The sequence below is a fragment of the Eutrigla gurnardus genome (genome assembly GCF_963514095.1).
Source record: "Eutrigla gurnardus genome assembly, chromosome: 18".
In the NCBI taxonomy this organism is placed as follows: domain Eukaryota; kingdom Metazoa; phylum Chordata; class Actinopteri; order Perciformes; family Triglidae; genus Eutrigla; species Eutrigla gurnardus.
Window position 1 is genome coordinate 3,704,155 of NC_139929.1, and position 15,100 is coordinate 3,719,254.

Below are 15,100 nucleotides of genomic sequence, written 5' to 3' on the forward strand. Positions count from 1 at the left end.
TGCTCGGCTTAATTTAGTGATTCCGGTTAATAGCACTTATAAATAAAAATCATTGTACAAGCTTTTATAAATATTAAATAAAAAAGCATGAATACTTGGAAATGCAGCAGTGGAATGAACTCCTGGATGAATGGAGGAGGTCGGTGACGTTTTGAATCCATTAATTAGTTATGTGAAGACCAATGAGCGTCATCGATGAGGCGTCGACTCCCTAAAGGAGTTCTCCCCGGGGGCGCGCGAGACGCACATGCAACGAGGCGCACGAGCACAACAACTCCTCAAAGGTGATCCAGAGCTGCGTGGGAACACACCGGCGTGTTCTTGGCTCTTTTTTTTTCTAAAGTTTTGAACCCTAGCAGGAACCCTGGGGCCGCTCCGTGTCGGGTAAGTCGCTGACAAACGGCAGCTTTAAGTTTCAGGTAGCGCGCGTGCGGAGACTTGTTCGCGGTTTCACAGCACACCTGTGTGCTCGTGGCGTGGTGCGTTCAGTGACGGTCACCTATGGAGGGGTTGTTTTTGACAAGACACAAGATGTGACAGCGCACGCGACGCCATTGTGTATTATTATTATTATTATTATTATGTGTAAAAATGAGTGTTTTTAACTTTGTGACGTAAATCCGGTGTTTTAACGACACAATCGCACAAAGACTTCTGTTCTTTTAGCATGACTATACCTCCGACTTAACTCTCCTCGTCAAACCAGTTCTGTTGCTGCTGGATGTCCTCGTTTCATAACGTTTACCTGCGATACTTTTACTTTGAAAAGTCCCTCCAGTGTCTCCTTATGTCGGTCTTTTTTTTATTGATTTCTCCTTCTATCCCTCCAGCAGTGCAGCTGAGCAGATGGAGCAGCTCTCCAGCCGCTCAGGAGTGGGCAGTGATGATATTACAGATGAGTCCATAGTGGATGTCAGGTGGAGCTCTGATGAAGACGAGGTAAAGACACTAAAAACACACTTCTGTTTATATGTAATATAATGTCTCACATATTGGGATTGCTGTCTCTGATGGAAAGCCCCCTAAGTCCTGGTCTCTCGTGCACAAAGAAGGACAAACACACACACTGTGTTTTCACTGTTGTCTCCCCAGAGCCCCGACACACAAGGACAGTGCCTTGCGGCACCTCAACCTCCTCTGCCGACCTACAAGCAGAGGTTTGATGAATTTAAAAAGCTGTTCAAAGAGCTGCCGGAGTCGGAGAGACTCCTAGTGGGTGAGTTACAAAAGACTGCTTCTCTATATTGGTCCAAATAATACAGATATTTATCATTTAAGTTGGTGATATTCTTTACTGAGATTCACTATTGAAATTTTTTCATCTTCTCTAAATTGGTGCAATATTTTTTTTATTCCATAAGAAAAATAGTCTTTTTGTTTATTTAAATATTTGTTTACCAGGAGGAGGAACCTCCAATCACATGATCCCAATGTCAGTTGACCTACATTTATCTTAAATTCCACCTTAAACATATTCAAAGACAGCTTGAAGCATTTTCGCCACACTGTGATAAAATCATATTCTCCATAAGATAACACACGTTTTTATTGCTGCACTGTTGCATTAAATACTGGAGCAGTAGCAGATAAAGATCTGTATATATGGATACACATATTGCCTTTATGTGAACTGAAAGAACGGTAAATCCCACACATCTTATAACGGCCTGTTTAATAAATCTATAGCATGTCGCGTAACACCTCGGGCACATTGATTGTGAGTTGAGCAGCCGTATGCATGTTTCCTCAGACTACCCGTGTGCCCTCCAGCGGGACATCCTCCTTCAGGGACGCCTCTACCTCTCAGAGAACTGGCTCTGTTTCTACAGCAATGTGTTCCGGGGCACGAAGGTAATGAGAGAGCAGAGGATGGATGGAGGGGAGGGGGGTGTTCACATTAACGGAACAGCAAATGTGAACATTATTCTTCTTTAATGTACATTTAGATAACAACACTCCCTTTTTAAAGTACAGTGTGAACAGGCATTAAATCAAAACAGTTGCATGTCTGAGACCCTTTTTTTCAGTCAATTTTTTTTATTGAAATCAAAATTGGAGTACATTATACAACACAACATATATACATAGTTTTCTTTTTCTTTAAAAAAAATAATAAAAACATATATGCATACACACATGTACATATACAAAATTATACATCCATAAACACACACAGAAATATACATGAAAGACAAAAATAAAAGGTATAAAATGAAAACTAATGGACCACAAGATGCCAAGCTGTGGCTCAAATTATTCTTTGAAACTCTCTGAGACCCTTTTTGTTTATTTGTCGCTGTATTTTTTTTGTATGCTATTCCAAAAAAGTGTTCTCAGCAAGAATTAAAAGGCAAAAACATGTATATCTTTAGTGGGATTTTTAGTTTCACTTCCTCTTAGTGAAACAGCAAGAAATTTAGGGGAAATTCAGGGAACAGGGAAGATATTGTAATCTCAACACGCATGATAATGCAACAGCGCTGCTGTGAGCCGTGAGTTCACGCCTCTCCCGAAAGCCATTACAGGACCTATCTCCGTGTGCTCTAACGACTGTACCCTCTCACTCCGTTCACTATTATAGATCACGCTGACTCTTAAAGACATCATGACTATGACCAGAGAGAAAACGGCTCGTCTGATCCCCAACGCCATCCAGATCTGCACCAGCACAGAAAAGGTGTGTTGGAAGAAGAAGAGTCTATTTCACATTCAATTAATGCATCACTTTTATGTATATTTTTATATATATATGTATATATTTTTAATATCTCCACCTGCAGTTCTTCTTCACGTCCTTCTCGGCACGAGAGAAAAGCTACCAGGGTGTTTTCCGCATGTGGCAGAACACCCTGTTGGACAAGGTAAAGTCCTGATCCTCCTCCACTTACCTCCTTCCAGTCTCCTCACTGCAGACACACACACACTCACACACACACACACACACACAAACACACACAAACACACACAAACACACACACACACACACACACACACACACACACACACACACACAAACACACACAAACACACACACACACACACACACACACACACACACACACACACACACACACACACACACACACACACACACACACGTGGGAGTGACCACTTTTCAGGTTCAACAGCAGTCTTACCACAGTCACATGCAAAACAACAAACACTGTCAACACACACACACACACACTCAGCTGTTGTACAAAAGCCTGACTGCTGTGACTAAACTCCCAGCAGCAGCAGCAGCCGTGACTTTACCCCCGTTATGCAGCTCTTATCTAATCAGTCCGGAGCACGCGTCACACTGACCCGTCTTCCTGCCGGGTTATCAGCTCTGCTGCTGCATGTAGGGGAAAGATCTGCTCTCGAGCTTGTGTTCGTTTGTTCCTGTGCTTTTTTTTGGGGAGGATTTGCATGTATTGTCGGTGATATGGTCATAAGTAAATCCACTACAGCTCAGCCACCTTTTTATGTGTGTCCGGTCAACTCTTTGCACTGTAAAAGGAAACCAAACTGAACATGATTAACTAGAAAAAGTAATTTTTTTATTTTAAAAAGTGCACGTGAGATGCACGTGAATGACTTTAAGCATCGTGGAAGCAGTCGAATTGCATTCCAGTCTGGGGAAAGGCAGTCCGACGCTAACGATGAGAACTATGATTTTTAGAGCGATTATAATATTAATACATCGCCATTACGACCAAAAGTAGTATTTAAAAATAATGGGGTTAGACCTCATTAAATCTTCTTTTTAAATATGACCTAAATGGTGTCCGTTGATGTGTGAATGCAGTTTAACATGTTTGCTGAAGTCAACATGTTGATTATTCCGGGATAATTTAATGTTTTTTATGTTGTAAAACTCATATTTTAAAGGGACAGTCCTGGACAAATGAAAGTGGAATAAAATATATGTAAAAAGATATAATAGATGACTTTAGAGCAAAAGGCAGTAGGTCCACATTATAGTAGCTTGTTGGTTTTTAGGGAGGAGGGAACAGGCAGCGACGCCCACAACATACTTATCCTTTAGGCTCCATGGCAGCCCGCCGGGGGAGGGGGGTCGGGTCTGCGGGGACCTGGTGCACCAACACCTGAGCGTAAACATCCAGTGGAGAGTTCATTGCGCTCTCAGGTGTGGCCACGAGGGCTCCTTTTACACGGAGCCTGTTTAAACCTCGCATTCACGTCGGGGGCTGAAACTTCAGAATCGGATTAATAACTGACCGTGAGACCCGTCGGTGGGACTTTCGACACAAGAAGTGTGGATTTACTTTTTTTTATTATTATTATTATTATTATTATTTTATCTCGGTGGTGTAAAAGGTGGGCGGCGCGTCTTTCACGCGTCTGGACGAGGACTTCCTGAATGTGCGTGCAGGTTATAGATCAGTCTTGACAGCAAGAAGCTCACAGGCGCCTGGAATATGTCCTCCGACAAGTAAGTAAAGCCTGTGGACGGATCTTTAAGTTCGGGTTTGCGCTGGAGCAGTGCGCGCTTCCATATGGCGCAAAACCCCCGACGCTTTTTTATCAACTTTGTCGCCATATGGAAACGCGTTTTTATTTATTCTGTCATTTGCTTCTCTAAAAATGTCAGATTGATATCTGAGAGAGACAATCGTTGTTTGTCATGCAGATAAGAAAGCCAAATCATTCCAGGTTACCTTTAAACTCTGAGTCAACTTTATGTTTATTGTTCATATTCCGCCTGTCAAAGTCCGTATTGTGCGTGACTTAAATAGTTATTTGACGTTTATTTGTGACCCCTTTGTTGTTGTTTTTCCTGTTTCTCAGCCTCTGACCTGCCCCGAGCTCTGGCAGATGGTTAAACAGCATTATGGGTACGACCTGGGCCTGAGCCATGAAGAGATGGAGAACTTGCAGGTATCAGCAGAATCAAGCATGCAGACCAGGTAAGTGGACTCCAAACCTGCACGCCCATAATAAAAACATACACGGTGTAGTTCAAACCGCCTGTCCGTCTGCAGCCTGACCACGAGGCCCGATGATGCTCTGGCGAGGCTGGAGAGCCGTCCTTCCATTCGCCTCCCCGGGACGGAACCCGGGCCCCTGGAGGCCTCTACTCCTCAAATGGACGACGTGCCCTCCTCCCTCGGCTCCCTGACCTCCACCAACCTGGTAATTCATGCTTTTACCTCCTTGTTTTACATGGTCTGTACATGTCTAAATGATATTTATTTGTTTTGCATCTCCGTCTGGCAGGATGACGCCCGAAGCACCCCGACTCGGCGCCACAGCCCCGCCCCCTCCCTGGACCGCCTGGCCTCGGACCGGGGCTCCAAGCGCTCCTCGCTGTCTCTTGACCTCAACGCCAATGAGAACGGCGCGTCCGAGCAGAGCGACTCGGAGAGCATCGAGGACGGTAAAGAGGATGCCTCAGCTCCTGTATGTTCTGGTGGTTTTTAATATTTCTCCCTCTCCCTGAACCTTTTTTATTTATTTTGCTCCATCAGTGGTGGACAGAGTGGGTTTGCCTCAGGTGCAGGGTCGACTTTATCTCAACCACGTGTTCCACATCAGCGCCAAGAAGATGTTTGAGATGCTCTTCACCGACTCCAGCTTCACCCGCAGGTTCATGGACGTCAGGAAGACGACCAGTACGTATCGAACCTGATTTAATCTCTATTTAAAGGCCCTTGAACACTCAATAAAAAGCTTTCCCATTCATGTTGTCCTTCCTGTCATCAGACGCCAGCTCCACTGCTTGGCAAAAAGACGCCTCCGGAAACATGACGAGGAGTCTGAACTACACCGTCTCCATCAGCAACCCTCTGGTGGGCAAGTTCTCCACCGCCACGGAGAACCAGGTGTGTTTCCCATCGGTGTGAATGGTGCAAACACGCCCGGATGTTAGAAATCAAACACTTATTTACTCCGATTCCCTCTCAGACGCTGTACAAAGAGTCCAGGGACGGTCAATATTACCTGTTGGACTCCGAGGTGTTCACTCACGACGTCCCCTACCACGACTACTTCTACACTCAGAACCGCTACTACATCAAGAGTAACTCGAAGAGGAAGTGTCGACTAAAGTAAGGTGATCTCATATCAGTGGATTTCTTTTTTTAAATATCCTTTTTAAGCGTCTTGTTGTGCTGCCAGGGTCTACACCGATGTGAAATACAAGAAGCAGCCGTGGGGTCTGGTCAAATCCTTCATCACCAAGAACTCCTGGAGCGGCATAGAAGATAACTTCAGACAGCTGGGTAAGAAGAGGGCACCGCCCTGTCTTATCTCCTTTTTTTAAATCTCTGATCTGATATGAAATGTTTCCTCCAAAGCACATCAGGCTCTGCAGCGGTGAATCATTTTTACGAGAAGAGGAATGATGATTAAAAAATTAAAAATCAATCTACCAGGCGTCAGCCATTTCAAGTCACTTAATATTTGCGAAACCTTTTGTGCAAATTATTTATTTTTCTGTTTCTTCTAAACACACAGAATTATTAAAAACAAATCTAAGCCTCCCCTGTGTGACGTACGCAAACTAGGAATGACTAAAAACGAGCTCCCGCCACAAAGAAAGCCAGTTGGATTTTGGATTATTGCAGAAAATAAGTTGTAAATGCAAGTTTATATATAGCGTTACGCCTTGATCTTCACAAATAAAGTCCATCTGACATGTTGGGATGACTCTGTACAGAGGCGGAGCTGCTGGAGGAGGAGGCGGAGATGAATCAAGGGAGCGGAGACGGCGGGAAGATGGGCGGTCTTCGGAGGAGGAGGCGGACTTACAGCCGGACTCTGCCGGAGCACATGAAGCCCAGCAAGCAAGAAACCGAACAGCACCGAGACGGCACCATGGGTACGCCACGCTAAATACTGTTTATCATGGCTTTAAAGGAAATGGTCCGTTGAGAAGATCGATACCACTCCCGTGTGAGTCCGTTACGTACGAGCTAGGTAACGGTTAGCTTAGCATAAAGCTTGCTAGCAAAGGGTTAGCACATAACGCCATAAAACTGCAGACTAAGATTAAAACTAAGACTTATTTTTACAGATTAAACAAACGAGACAAAGAGCTTTAGAGGTGCTGATTATTGGATTTCGTTTCCCATTTCACCAGCTTTTATGCTAAGCTAAGCTAATTCCTGATTTATAGCTTCATATTTAATCAACAAATAAGTGTATCGATGTTTTTATTTAACATTCATGTGAATTTTGAACTAAAAATGTAACTCTGCTTTGTTGAGATAACTATAATAATTTTAGTATTCATTGATTTGCGTTTGAATGAGCTGAATTTATTTTAACGTAGCACGTACACTTTAAATATTGGAACACATTTATGCAAACGGATTGTTCAAAAAGTTTCAAAAGGAGAGTGTAGCAACGCCCAGTTGCTCTGTGATTAGGAGCAACTGTGGCAACAAAAGCCTTGAAAGTAAATGTTGTTGCAAAGTGTTGGAAGTGAGGAAACAGAAAATGTTGCAAAACGTTCTCATATTGACTGCAACAAGGTTTTGTTTTTCCATCAGAACATCACGTATTATTTTAATAAATAAAGTTGTATTGATCTGTCTGGCTTTATTTCAGGCCCCACAGAGATGAAAGGCCTCCACAGATGGAACACTACGACGATAGTGGCCGCCATGAGTGTGATGTAAGTTCACAAACTGGAAACCTTGGTTTTAAAAAATCTGGTGTCACGCTTCCTCTTAACCTCGTCCCTCTGTTTCAGCTTGCTGCTTCTGATGGCGATGAATCTGGGTCTGTTTTTCAAGCTGTGGGCCATGGAGGACGTGGCCCATCGCATGTTTCTGACCACCAAGCATCGGCTGAGGGACAGGAACGGGGCCAGGTCAGATAACCTTCTGTCGCTTTTGCAGTAAATTGCATATTTCTTTCAGATCTCCTCCACTCGTGAGTCATCTGTCGGATGTTAATGTGTATCAGCCGTGGACGCGATCGCTCAGAAAAGCAGAAGTCTTGTTGCGGGTGGAGTTTTTTTTTTTTTAAGCAGTCCACATAACGGAGAGCTCTGATGACTCGCATGTTTGTCAGCCTCAGTATCTGTGGTTACTTTAGGGACATCGTCTTCTGCATCTGTGCTGATCCGCTCTCGCCCTCTTCTCACTTTGTTTTACGACCATGTCACCATTACACAGCAAAGAAGAAGAAGAATAATCACATTTTTTATCGTTTTTTTTATCGGCAGCTTGGCTCCTGAATACGGTCCCAGACGAGGACCGGAGTACAGGACCGGCAACGATGCACAGCTTCTAAAAAACGTCCTGCAGGACTCCATCAACCTTTTAGAACAGGTAGGAATTCAAATTCTTTACAATTTATTTTCAAAAATATTAAATACAATTATTATATTAAAAATATAGATTACAATTATTATAAAATAAAAAATACATAACAATTATAAAAAAAATATTCTTAAATAAAGTGTACTTTTGAATTTTTTAAAAAATGTATTAGTATTCTAAGTTATAAAAATGGTTTGTTAAATGTTTGTGGTTTTCACAGTAAAAAATTCAACTATTTCCTCGGATTTTATGTTTTTTTTTGTGATTTCTAGGTCCAAAGTGTTAATACAGTATAAAAAATAAATAAATATAAATATATATAAATATAAAATAACTGTAAAGTGACACGTGAGGTTATGCTTAAAAAAAACAAAAGAAAAGGTTTACAGTTTTTCACGTAAAATATAAAGGTAAAATCAAAAGTAGTCAAAAACAGCCAATTATACTCTGAACTCCAGTTAATGGAAAAACTCAAATGTGGCCACAATTTAGAGACGCTTTTTGCAAAATAGTGCAGTTTGTCATCTACTTTTTACCACATTATCTTGTAGTTAGAAAGCAGAAGTGCGGCTGCTGTTTTCTATTTTAAAACCAGCAGAAGTCCCTCACAGAGAATCTTCTCCTCCACAGCTCCGCAGCTCTCTGGTGGTGCTGCAGCAGAACTTTGCGATGGCCAATAAAACGGCAACGTCGGCGTGATGCTCCACACCTGGTCACTACGGAAACACACACAAAAAAAAGGACTGCAGTACTGAGCTGCCTCTGAGGAAATCTCCGGTATCCGGTGATGTTGCCATGTAGACGTCCCCAGACCCCTGACACGCCATGCGTTGCCAGGGGTCACACGTCCCCAAGCCTGTGGTGGTGCATCAGGTGCCTGGATGTTTTTTTAATTTAAAGCTGCGAGGACAAAGTTGCATCATCGTCCGCCGCCACACGGAGCAGTAGGTTTAGATCTCTGTTGGATGCTGATGTCGGCTCCTTCCTTTTCACTCTTTTCCTGAAATAGTGGCATCGAATTTCATAAAATGCATTACTTTATTCTGATGAGGCTGGTGCCACAACAAGTGAACTATTGGAAATACTTTTTTATTTATATTTTATTCCAGGGATGTGAATCAATATTATTTAAAACAATTTTATTTTTTCTTCTATGTACATTTTTGCACATATTTAAATTTTTGTTTTAGTGTTTTTAGATATCTTTTGGGGATTTTTTTTTTTCAATAAAATTGTGGAATTTTTATTTTTTTCCTCTTCTGTAATGATGATGAAATACACAAATAGAAATATAACCTGAATTATAATGTGTAAATCTGGTGTACAGACATCCTGCTGACACTGTATATATGTAATCACAGTTTTATGTACTTGTTGTCTTTTTCTACACAAACTCAAAAGGTTGATTTGGTGTATTTCAAAGGTTTAGGGTCTCAGGTTCTCTCGGTACTTTGATCTCACAACTTCATCACTAGATGCAAGTTTTGCTGTGTGTTTTCCAAATGGACACAAACACTATAGTCTTTGTCTTTATCAGTCGTTGGTGACGCGCCTACGATGGCCTTTGTTTAATGTTTACTTTGTTGCCGCCACCCTGGTTTCTGTGCATAATTTTGTTTCAGCTGTTGAAAAACACTTCTGCAAGCGACCATTTGTTCAAATTAGTTCCTGTTTTGTACATTTTTATCAATATGGCAATTTACTATTTTAATAAACCAGATTGCTTGCAAGAATCATGTGTTGTACTGCCAACATTTTTAAGGTACGATATACTAGAGTTGCAAACGATTATTTTTATCAGTGTTTAGTCATTCTTTATTCATTATTTTCAATAGAAAAAATGGAAATATTTGCAAAAATGTTTTATCTTAATATACTATAAAATGTCTACAGCAGCAGTCAGATTACTGTTTTTTAGTTTTGTGGATGATTCTAGTAGGAACTTTGCTGCTGCTGCTGGAAACAGAAGCAGGAAACGAAATGGGAGAACACCCAAACGCATCTTTGTTCCTTTTGTCACAGCTGAAACCCAAGACGAGTGAGTCGGCCTTTAATTATTGACCATTAGTCTGTCTTTATTTACTGCTGGAGGAAATATATTGTTTCTGTGTCCTTTGGATGTGTGATGGTGACAACTGGATACTCTTCAGTGATGGTAGTCAATATTGAGTCTCCTGTTGTAAAGTGTATGTTATTATCGCTATAGGGACTTCAATAAAGTTTTATTTTAATATCCAGTGGTGCAAACTAACTTATATTTACTCAAGCACTGTAATTTTTAGGTGCTTGTACTTAAGTGGAATATACTTTAGTTACTTTTTGAAGTAAGATAACTAGAAAACATAGCCCTTTACCACCTTTTAAATGATGGTGCATTTGTTTTTGCAACAGTCATAATTGTCCCGTTTTGTCAAAACTTGAAAGAAATACACCACGTGACCTGTAGTTATATTCCAGCCTGTTTTTAATGCTGACATTCTCCCACTTTGTGAAGTACTCTTTTCCAAATAGCACCTGAAGGCACCACAAGTCTCAAAAAAAGTCTGAAATGCTCTTTAATATATATTTTCGGTGGATTTTCTTATAACATGTTTGCACTGGTGGATACCGACCCTGCTAAAATTTGCAAAACGCATTTGCATGGACGGATGTGAACGTAGTGTGTGTGGGTGTCATGTGACGTCAGAGGGGGAGGGAGGCGTCACGTCACAGGACGTGTACCTCATCAGAGAGAGAACCCGAACCCGGACGAACCCCGACGAGGAGGAGATCCCGGCTGCTGTTGTTATTCTGGACTAGACTTCCGCGACATGCTGGACCTCCATGTAGCTCCCAGACACACCGGATACAACCGGGAGAGAGACTTCCGTTTCAGGCGATAGTCAACGTTTACTCGAAAGCATGTAGGCTCCGCGATCAGGTACGTTCAGGCGTTTTCTGTTTAGTGGTTGTTGTTGGTCTTTTTTCGGCTTTGATAAGTGAAATCTGGGTCGGCTGTGTCGGGGATGATTAACCAGCAGGCAGGAGACGTTAACCAGGAAATAAACGTGTGAGAAAAACAAAATACACGAGTGAACAAGCCACACAGTGTTTTTAAGTCTACATAACGTTATTGAGTTGAGTTAATTTAAGTTCTTACAGTTTTTCATGTTGAGAGAAGACAGTTATTTTCCTAATTTAAAAATATGGTTAGACTTTTAGTATCTACCTGTTCTTTGCTTTATATTTATATAAATATTCTTTTAATTTATTTATTTTTACTGTTGTGCATCTGTTTTTAGGATGCACCTTCCATCTCCAGTATAGGCTAAAAACACATCTCCTCTCCCTGGCTTTTCCTGACCTTTTATGATGTAGATATTCTTATATATATTTGTTTTGTCATCTTATTTAAATTAATTACAATGTGTGGATATAGGTGTTCTTTTATTCTACATTTAACTTATTTACTTACTTACATGTAAGTGAGTGTCCTGAAAGGTGCCCATAAATAAATTGTGTCATTATTATTTAACTTTTTTGGGGAAATTGACTTCCCCTGCAGAGAGTTATATAAGAAAATGAGGAATACTCTCATAAATATGTGAAGTTGCAGCCGGGGAGGATACAGGCCAAGAAATAGTCCACCACATAACACTATTTGTAAGCTGGAAGTCCTTCCTGATTTGTTTTTCTTCCTCGTCTCCCAACTGATATTATCAACCTATAACTTATTCAAGCCACTGACAGAGACATGAGTTATAATGTCCTCCTGGTCCTTCCAGGTTTTTAACTATGAAGGATTACATGCACTTAGTGGTTTGAAGACCTGTGATTGTCCCCGTGTGCCGTCTAAATAAGCCAGCGGCCTGCTGCAGCGGTGGGACCATTCAGTTCCTGTGCGTCATTATGGCACGACAGATGTGCGACAGATGTGAGAGTCGGAGGTGGACCGGGTAGGGTCAAATGAGCAGGGACTGCTTTTTTTTTGCAGTGTTGCGTGTTTGAAATCTGTCTGGAACCGCTGCACCATCTAAAAACTCATGCAAACAGCTGCTAAGCTGCTTTGTGATAGGACATTTCACCAAAATTGGCTTTTAGAATATTTGCAGTTATTGTCTTTCACTTCCTGTCCCTTATCGGCCAGCTTTATTGTCTCCATAAAGATAAATATTAATAATGGTACTTACAGGCTGTCCATCATGAAGACCCGAGCCAAGAAGGTGATGGAGGAGGAGGAGGAGACCTTGTGCTGCTGCGAGTATGTGAACAGACTCGGAGAGCGCAGCCATGTGGGAGCCTGCTGCTGTGATTGTGAGGACCTGGATGACGCCTGCGACAGGTGAGAGACTTTTATTTTGAAAATGTTAACTAAATTCAAGTTATCTACATAAAAACCCTCAGCCCAAACTTGACCTTTGACCCTCTCGTCTGCAAAATGATAAGGGGTCATGCGAGAAAAAAAAACGACTTCCAAGACGACACAGCGTGGTTCACAGATAGCCACGTTGTTTTACAGGGCACGTATATACCGGGCATTACGGTAACAGCATGTGAGACCTTCCATTGAATGCAATGGGGCATTTCACATTCATTCAACAAGTCACTCAATAATAAATACATTAATTAATAAATAACTGAACATTAATGAAGCAAAATAATAATTAAAAAAAAAACCTTATTTCAGAGAAAAATTTATTCTAATTGTGGGAATATTAACTCAAACTTAGAGTTAGGAGTTTGGAGAAGCTGCTGCTCTTCGTTAGAGATTAAAAATGTCTCACTTCTTTATTATTTATTTATCACTCTTTCAGGTTTCTGAAGAGGGAGCCTCAGAAACCTGAATCCATGTCCCACGTGGCTGCGGTTGTCACCGACCGGCTCCGTGTGCCCTGGCTGTGGGGCGGAGCCCGGAAAGTGGACCTGTCCATCATCCCCCCACTCATCCTCCTGCCGGTCCTGCTGCACCTCGCCGCTCTCCACTTCCTGCTGGGCGTGGTGGTTCTAACGGCGCTGCCCGGCCTGGTGCTCTGGTACTACTACTTCACCCACCGCAAGAAGGGACGCACCCTCTTCTTCCTCAGCCTGGCGCTCTTCTCCCTGGCGTACATGTACTACCTGTTCATCACCGAGGTGCTGCCGCGCGGTGACATCGGGCTGGTCCAGGTCGCCGTGGTAACCCTAGGGGTCATCCTCACCCTGGGGGCCCTCGTCCACACCAAGAGAGACCCCGGCATCGTGCGGCCAAGCCAGGAGTCCGTCCACAGCACGGTGACGTATTACGACCCCGCCGTCAACGGGGGGAGGCAGGACGCCACCGTGACCGTAGCCAACCGGGCGGCGGGGTCGTCGGCACACGCCAGGGAAGGGGCGGAGCCAAAGGAGAGCTTCGGGAAGAACTGGTGTCCGGCGTGCAGGGTGGCGAGGCCCCCGAGGGCCGGACACTGTCGCATCTGCGGCGTCTGCGTGCTGCGTCTCGACCACCACTGCGTCTGGTGGGTGACGTTTTAAATCATCACCGTTTCCTCTACTTTTGTCTCACATCTGCAAACAAAATCTATAAAAAAAGTCCTTTAATTTCTTTCTCTACAGGCGAGGTAGTCACTGAATGAGTGTTTGTCCTGTTCACACCTGCTGTGTCTTTAATTTAGCATGTTTGTTCACACACTCACGGCATCCATGTGTGTCCTGCATGTGTGTAGCGTAGCGTTAACCCCGTGTGTGTGTGTGTGTTTGTGTGCGTCCCGTCTGTCCGGCCTCAGGATAAACAGCTGCGTGGGGCAGGCCAATCACCGCAGCTTCCTGCTCACGCTCGTCCTCTTCCTGCTGACGTCCCTGTGTGGGATTACCCTGGTCCTGCAGAGCGTGTGTCCCAGTCAGCACCTTTTCACCGCCCTGCTCTACTGCCCGGGGGTCTACAACCACTACAGGTACGAGGAGATGTATATATATATACTGTGCACACTGTTTACTTGCAATTCACCATCTTTCCCCCCCCGTGGTCTGTGTTTCAGCACTGCACTCTGCTTCACCTGCGCGTGGTACAGCAGCATCGTGACCTGCGGCCTGCTCCACCTGCTGGCCGTGCAGCTCGTCAACGTCAGCTACAACGTGACCGAGAGCGAGGCGCGGCGAGCACTGCGAGACAAAACCGCCCGCAGCTCCTACTGCGGGCTCGTCGTGGACACCGGCGTCTACTCTCGAGGTTTCCGCGGCAACTGGGCGGAGTTCATGACCATGGAGGAAAAACTGGATACGGGTTCTCGTGTCCCGACAGACCTGGTGTAAGAGTTTTTTTTGGCTTTGAGCTGGTGGTTGCTGTTCCCGTTTGTGTCCACTGGGTGGCAGCGTGGCTCCTTCCGTGACTTCTCTCACTGGCTTCCTGCATCTATTGAGTTGTGACTTTGACACATAGCAATAAAAACCACACTAGGATGAATTCACGACAGCTATGCAGCTGCAGCCACGGACTCACGTTACACTCTTCCTCCTCCTCATCTGCCTTCCCTGGACTCGAACACTGTCTTTTGTACGTCTCTCCTCTACATTCTTGTGCCTTGCTGGGAGAAAAATGTGAGCGTGAGTCATCTGTTGTGGTCCTCAAACACTCTAAGGTTCACATAGTGAAGAGTACCTAACTTTGACTTGTGAAATGTGTCATGGATATTTATCACAGATGAATAAAACATAACAAGCCACATAATCAGGCAATTAACGTTCTCCAGCTCGTCACTGCATTAAAGATGATGCGTGATTGGGTCGTGGTGAATATATGAGTAGATACTTTTACAGATTCCTGAGTTTACTGAAAGCAAATAAACCAATGCATAAAGCGTTTTGCTTTT

The 15,100-nt window shown here is 43.3% G+C and overlaps 2 protein-coding genes across 3 annotated transcripts; both read left to right on the forward strand.

Annotated features, from left to right (window-relative positions):
- The first annotated feature begins 237 nt into the window (after positions 1 to 237).
- On the forward strand, positions 238 to 10,509 carry gramd1c (GRAM domain containing 1c). Of its 2 annotated transcripts, none has more exons than XM_084033953.1 (18): positions 238 to 384; positions 831 to 939; positions 1,093 to 1,216; positions 1,751 to 1,851; positions 2,582 to 2,677; positions 2,781 to 2,861; positions 4,795 to 4,913; positions 4,989 to 5,139; positions 5,224 to 5,383; positions 5,475 to 5,618; positions 5,710 to 5,828; positions 5,911 to 6,053; positions 6,124 to 6,227; positions 6,665 to 6,826; positions 7,558 to 7,624; positions 7,703 to 7,822; positions 8,180 to 8,285; positions 8,907 to 10,509. In XM_084033953.1, the coding sequence occupies exons 2-18, from the start codon at positions 847 to 849 to the stop codon at positions 8,973 to 8,975; spliced, it is 1,959 nt and encodes a 652-aa protein (XP_083890079.1). In that variant the 5' UTR covers positions 238 to 384; positions 831 to 846; the 3' UTR covers positions 8,976 to 10,509. The 2 variants fall into 2 exon arrangements, with proteins under 2 accessions (XP_083890079.1, XP_083890080.1); XM_084033954.1 differs by having other exon boundaries at positions 264 to 384; positions 834 to 939.
- A 490-nt stretch (positions 10,510 to 10,999) lies between these two features.
- On the forward strand, positions 11,000 to 15,046 carry zdhhc23b (zDHHC palmitoyltransferase 23b). The gene is made up of 5 exons (XM_084034245.1): positions 11,000 to 11,196; positions 12,448 to 12,597; positions 13,070 to 13,750; positions 14,018 to 14,185; positions 14,270 to 15,046. Exons 2-5 carry the CDS (start codon positions 12,458 to 12,460, stop codon positions 14,541 to 14,543), a joined length of 1,263 nt encoding a protein of 420 aa, XP_083890371.1. The 5' UTR covers positions 11,000 to 11,196; positions 12,448 to 12,457; the 3' UTR covers positions 14,544 to 15,046.
- Positions 15,047 to 15,100: the final 54 nt, after the last annotated feature.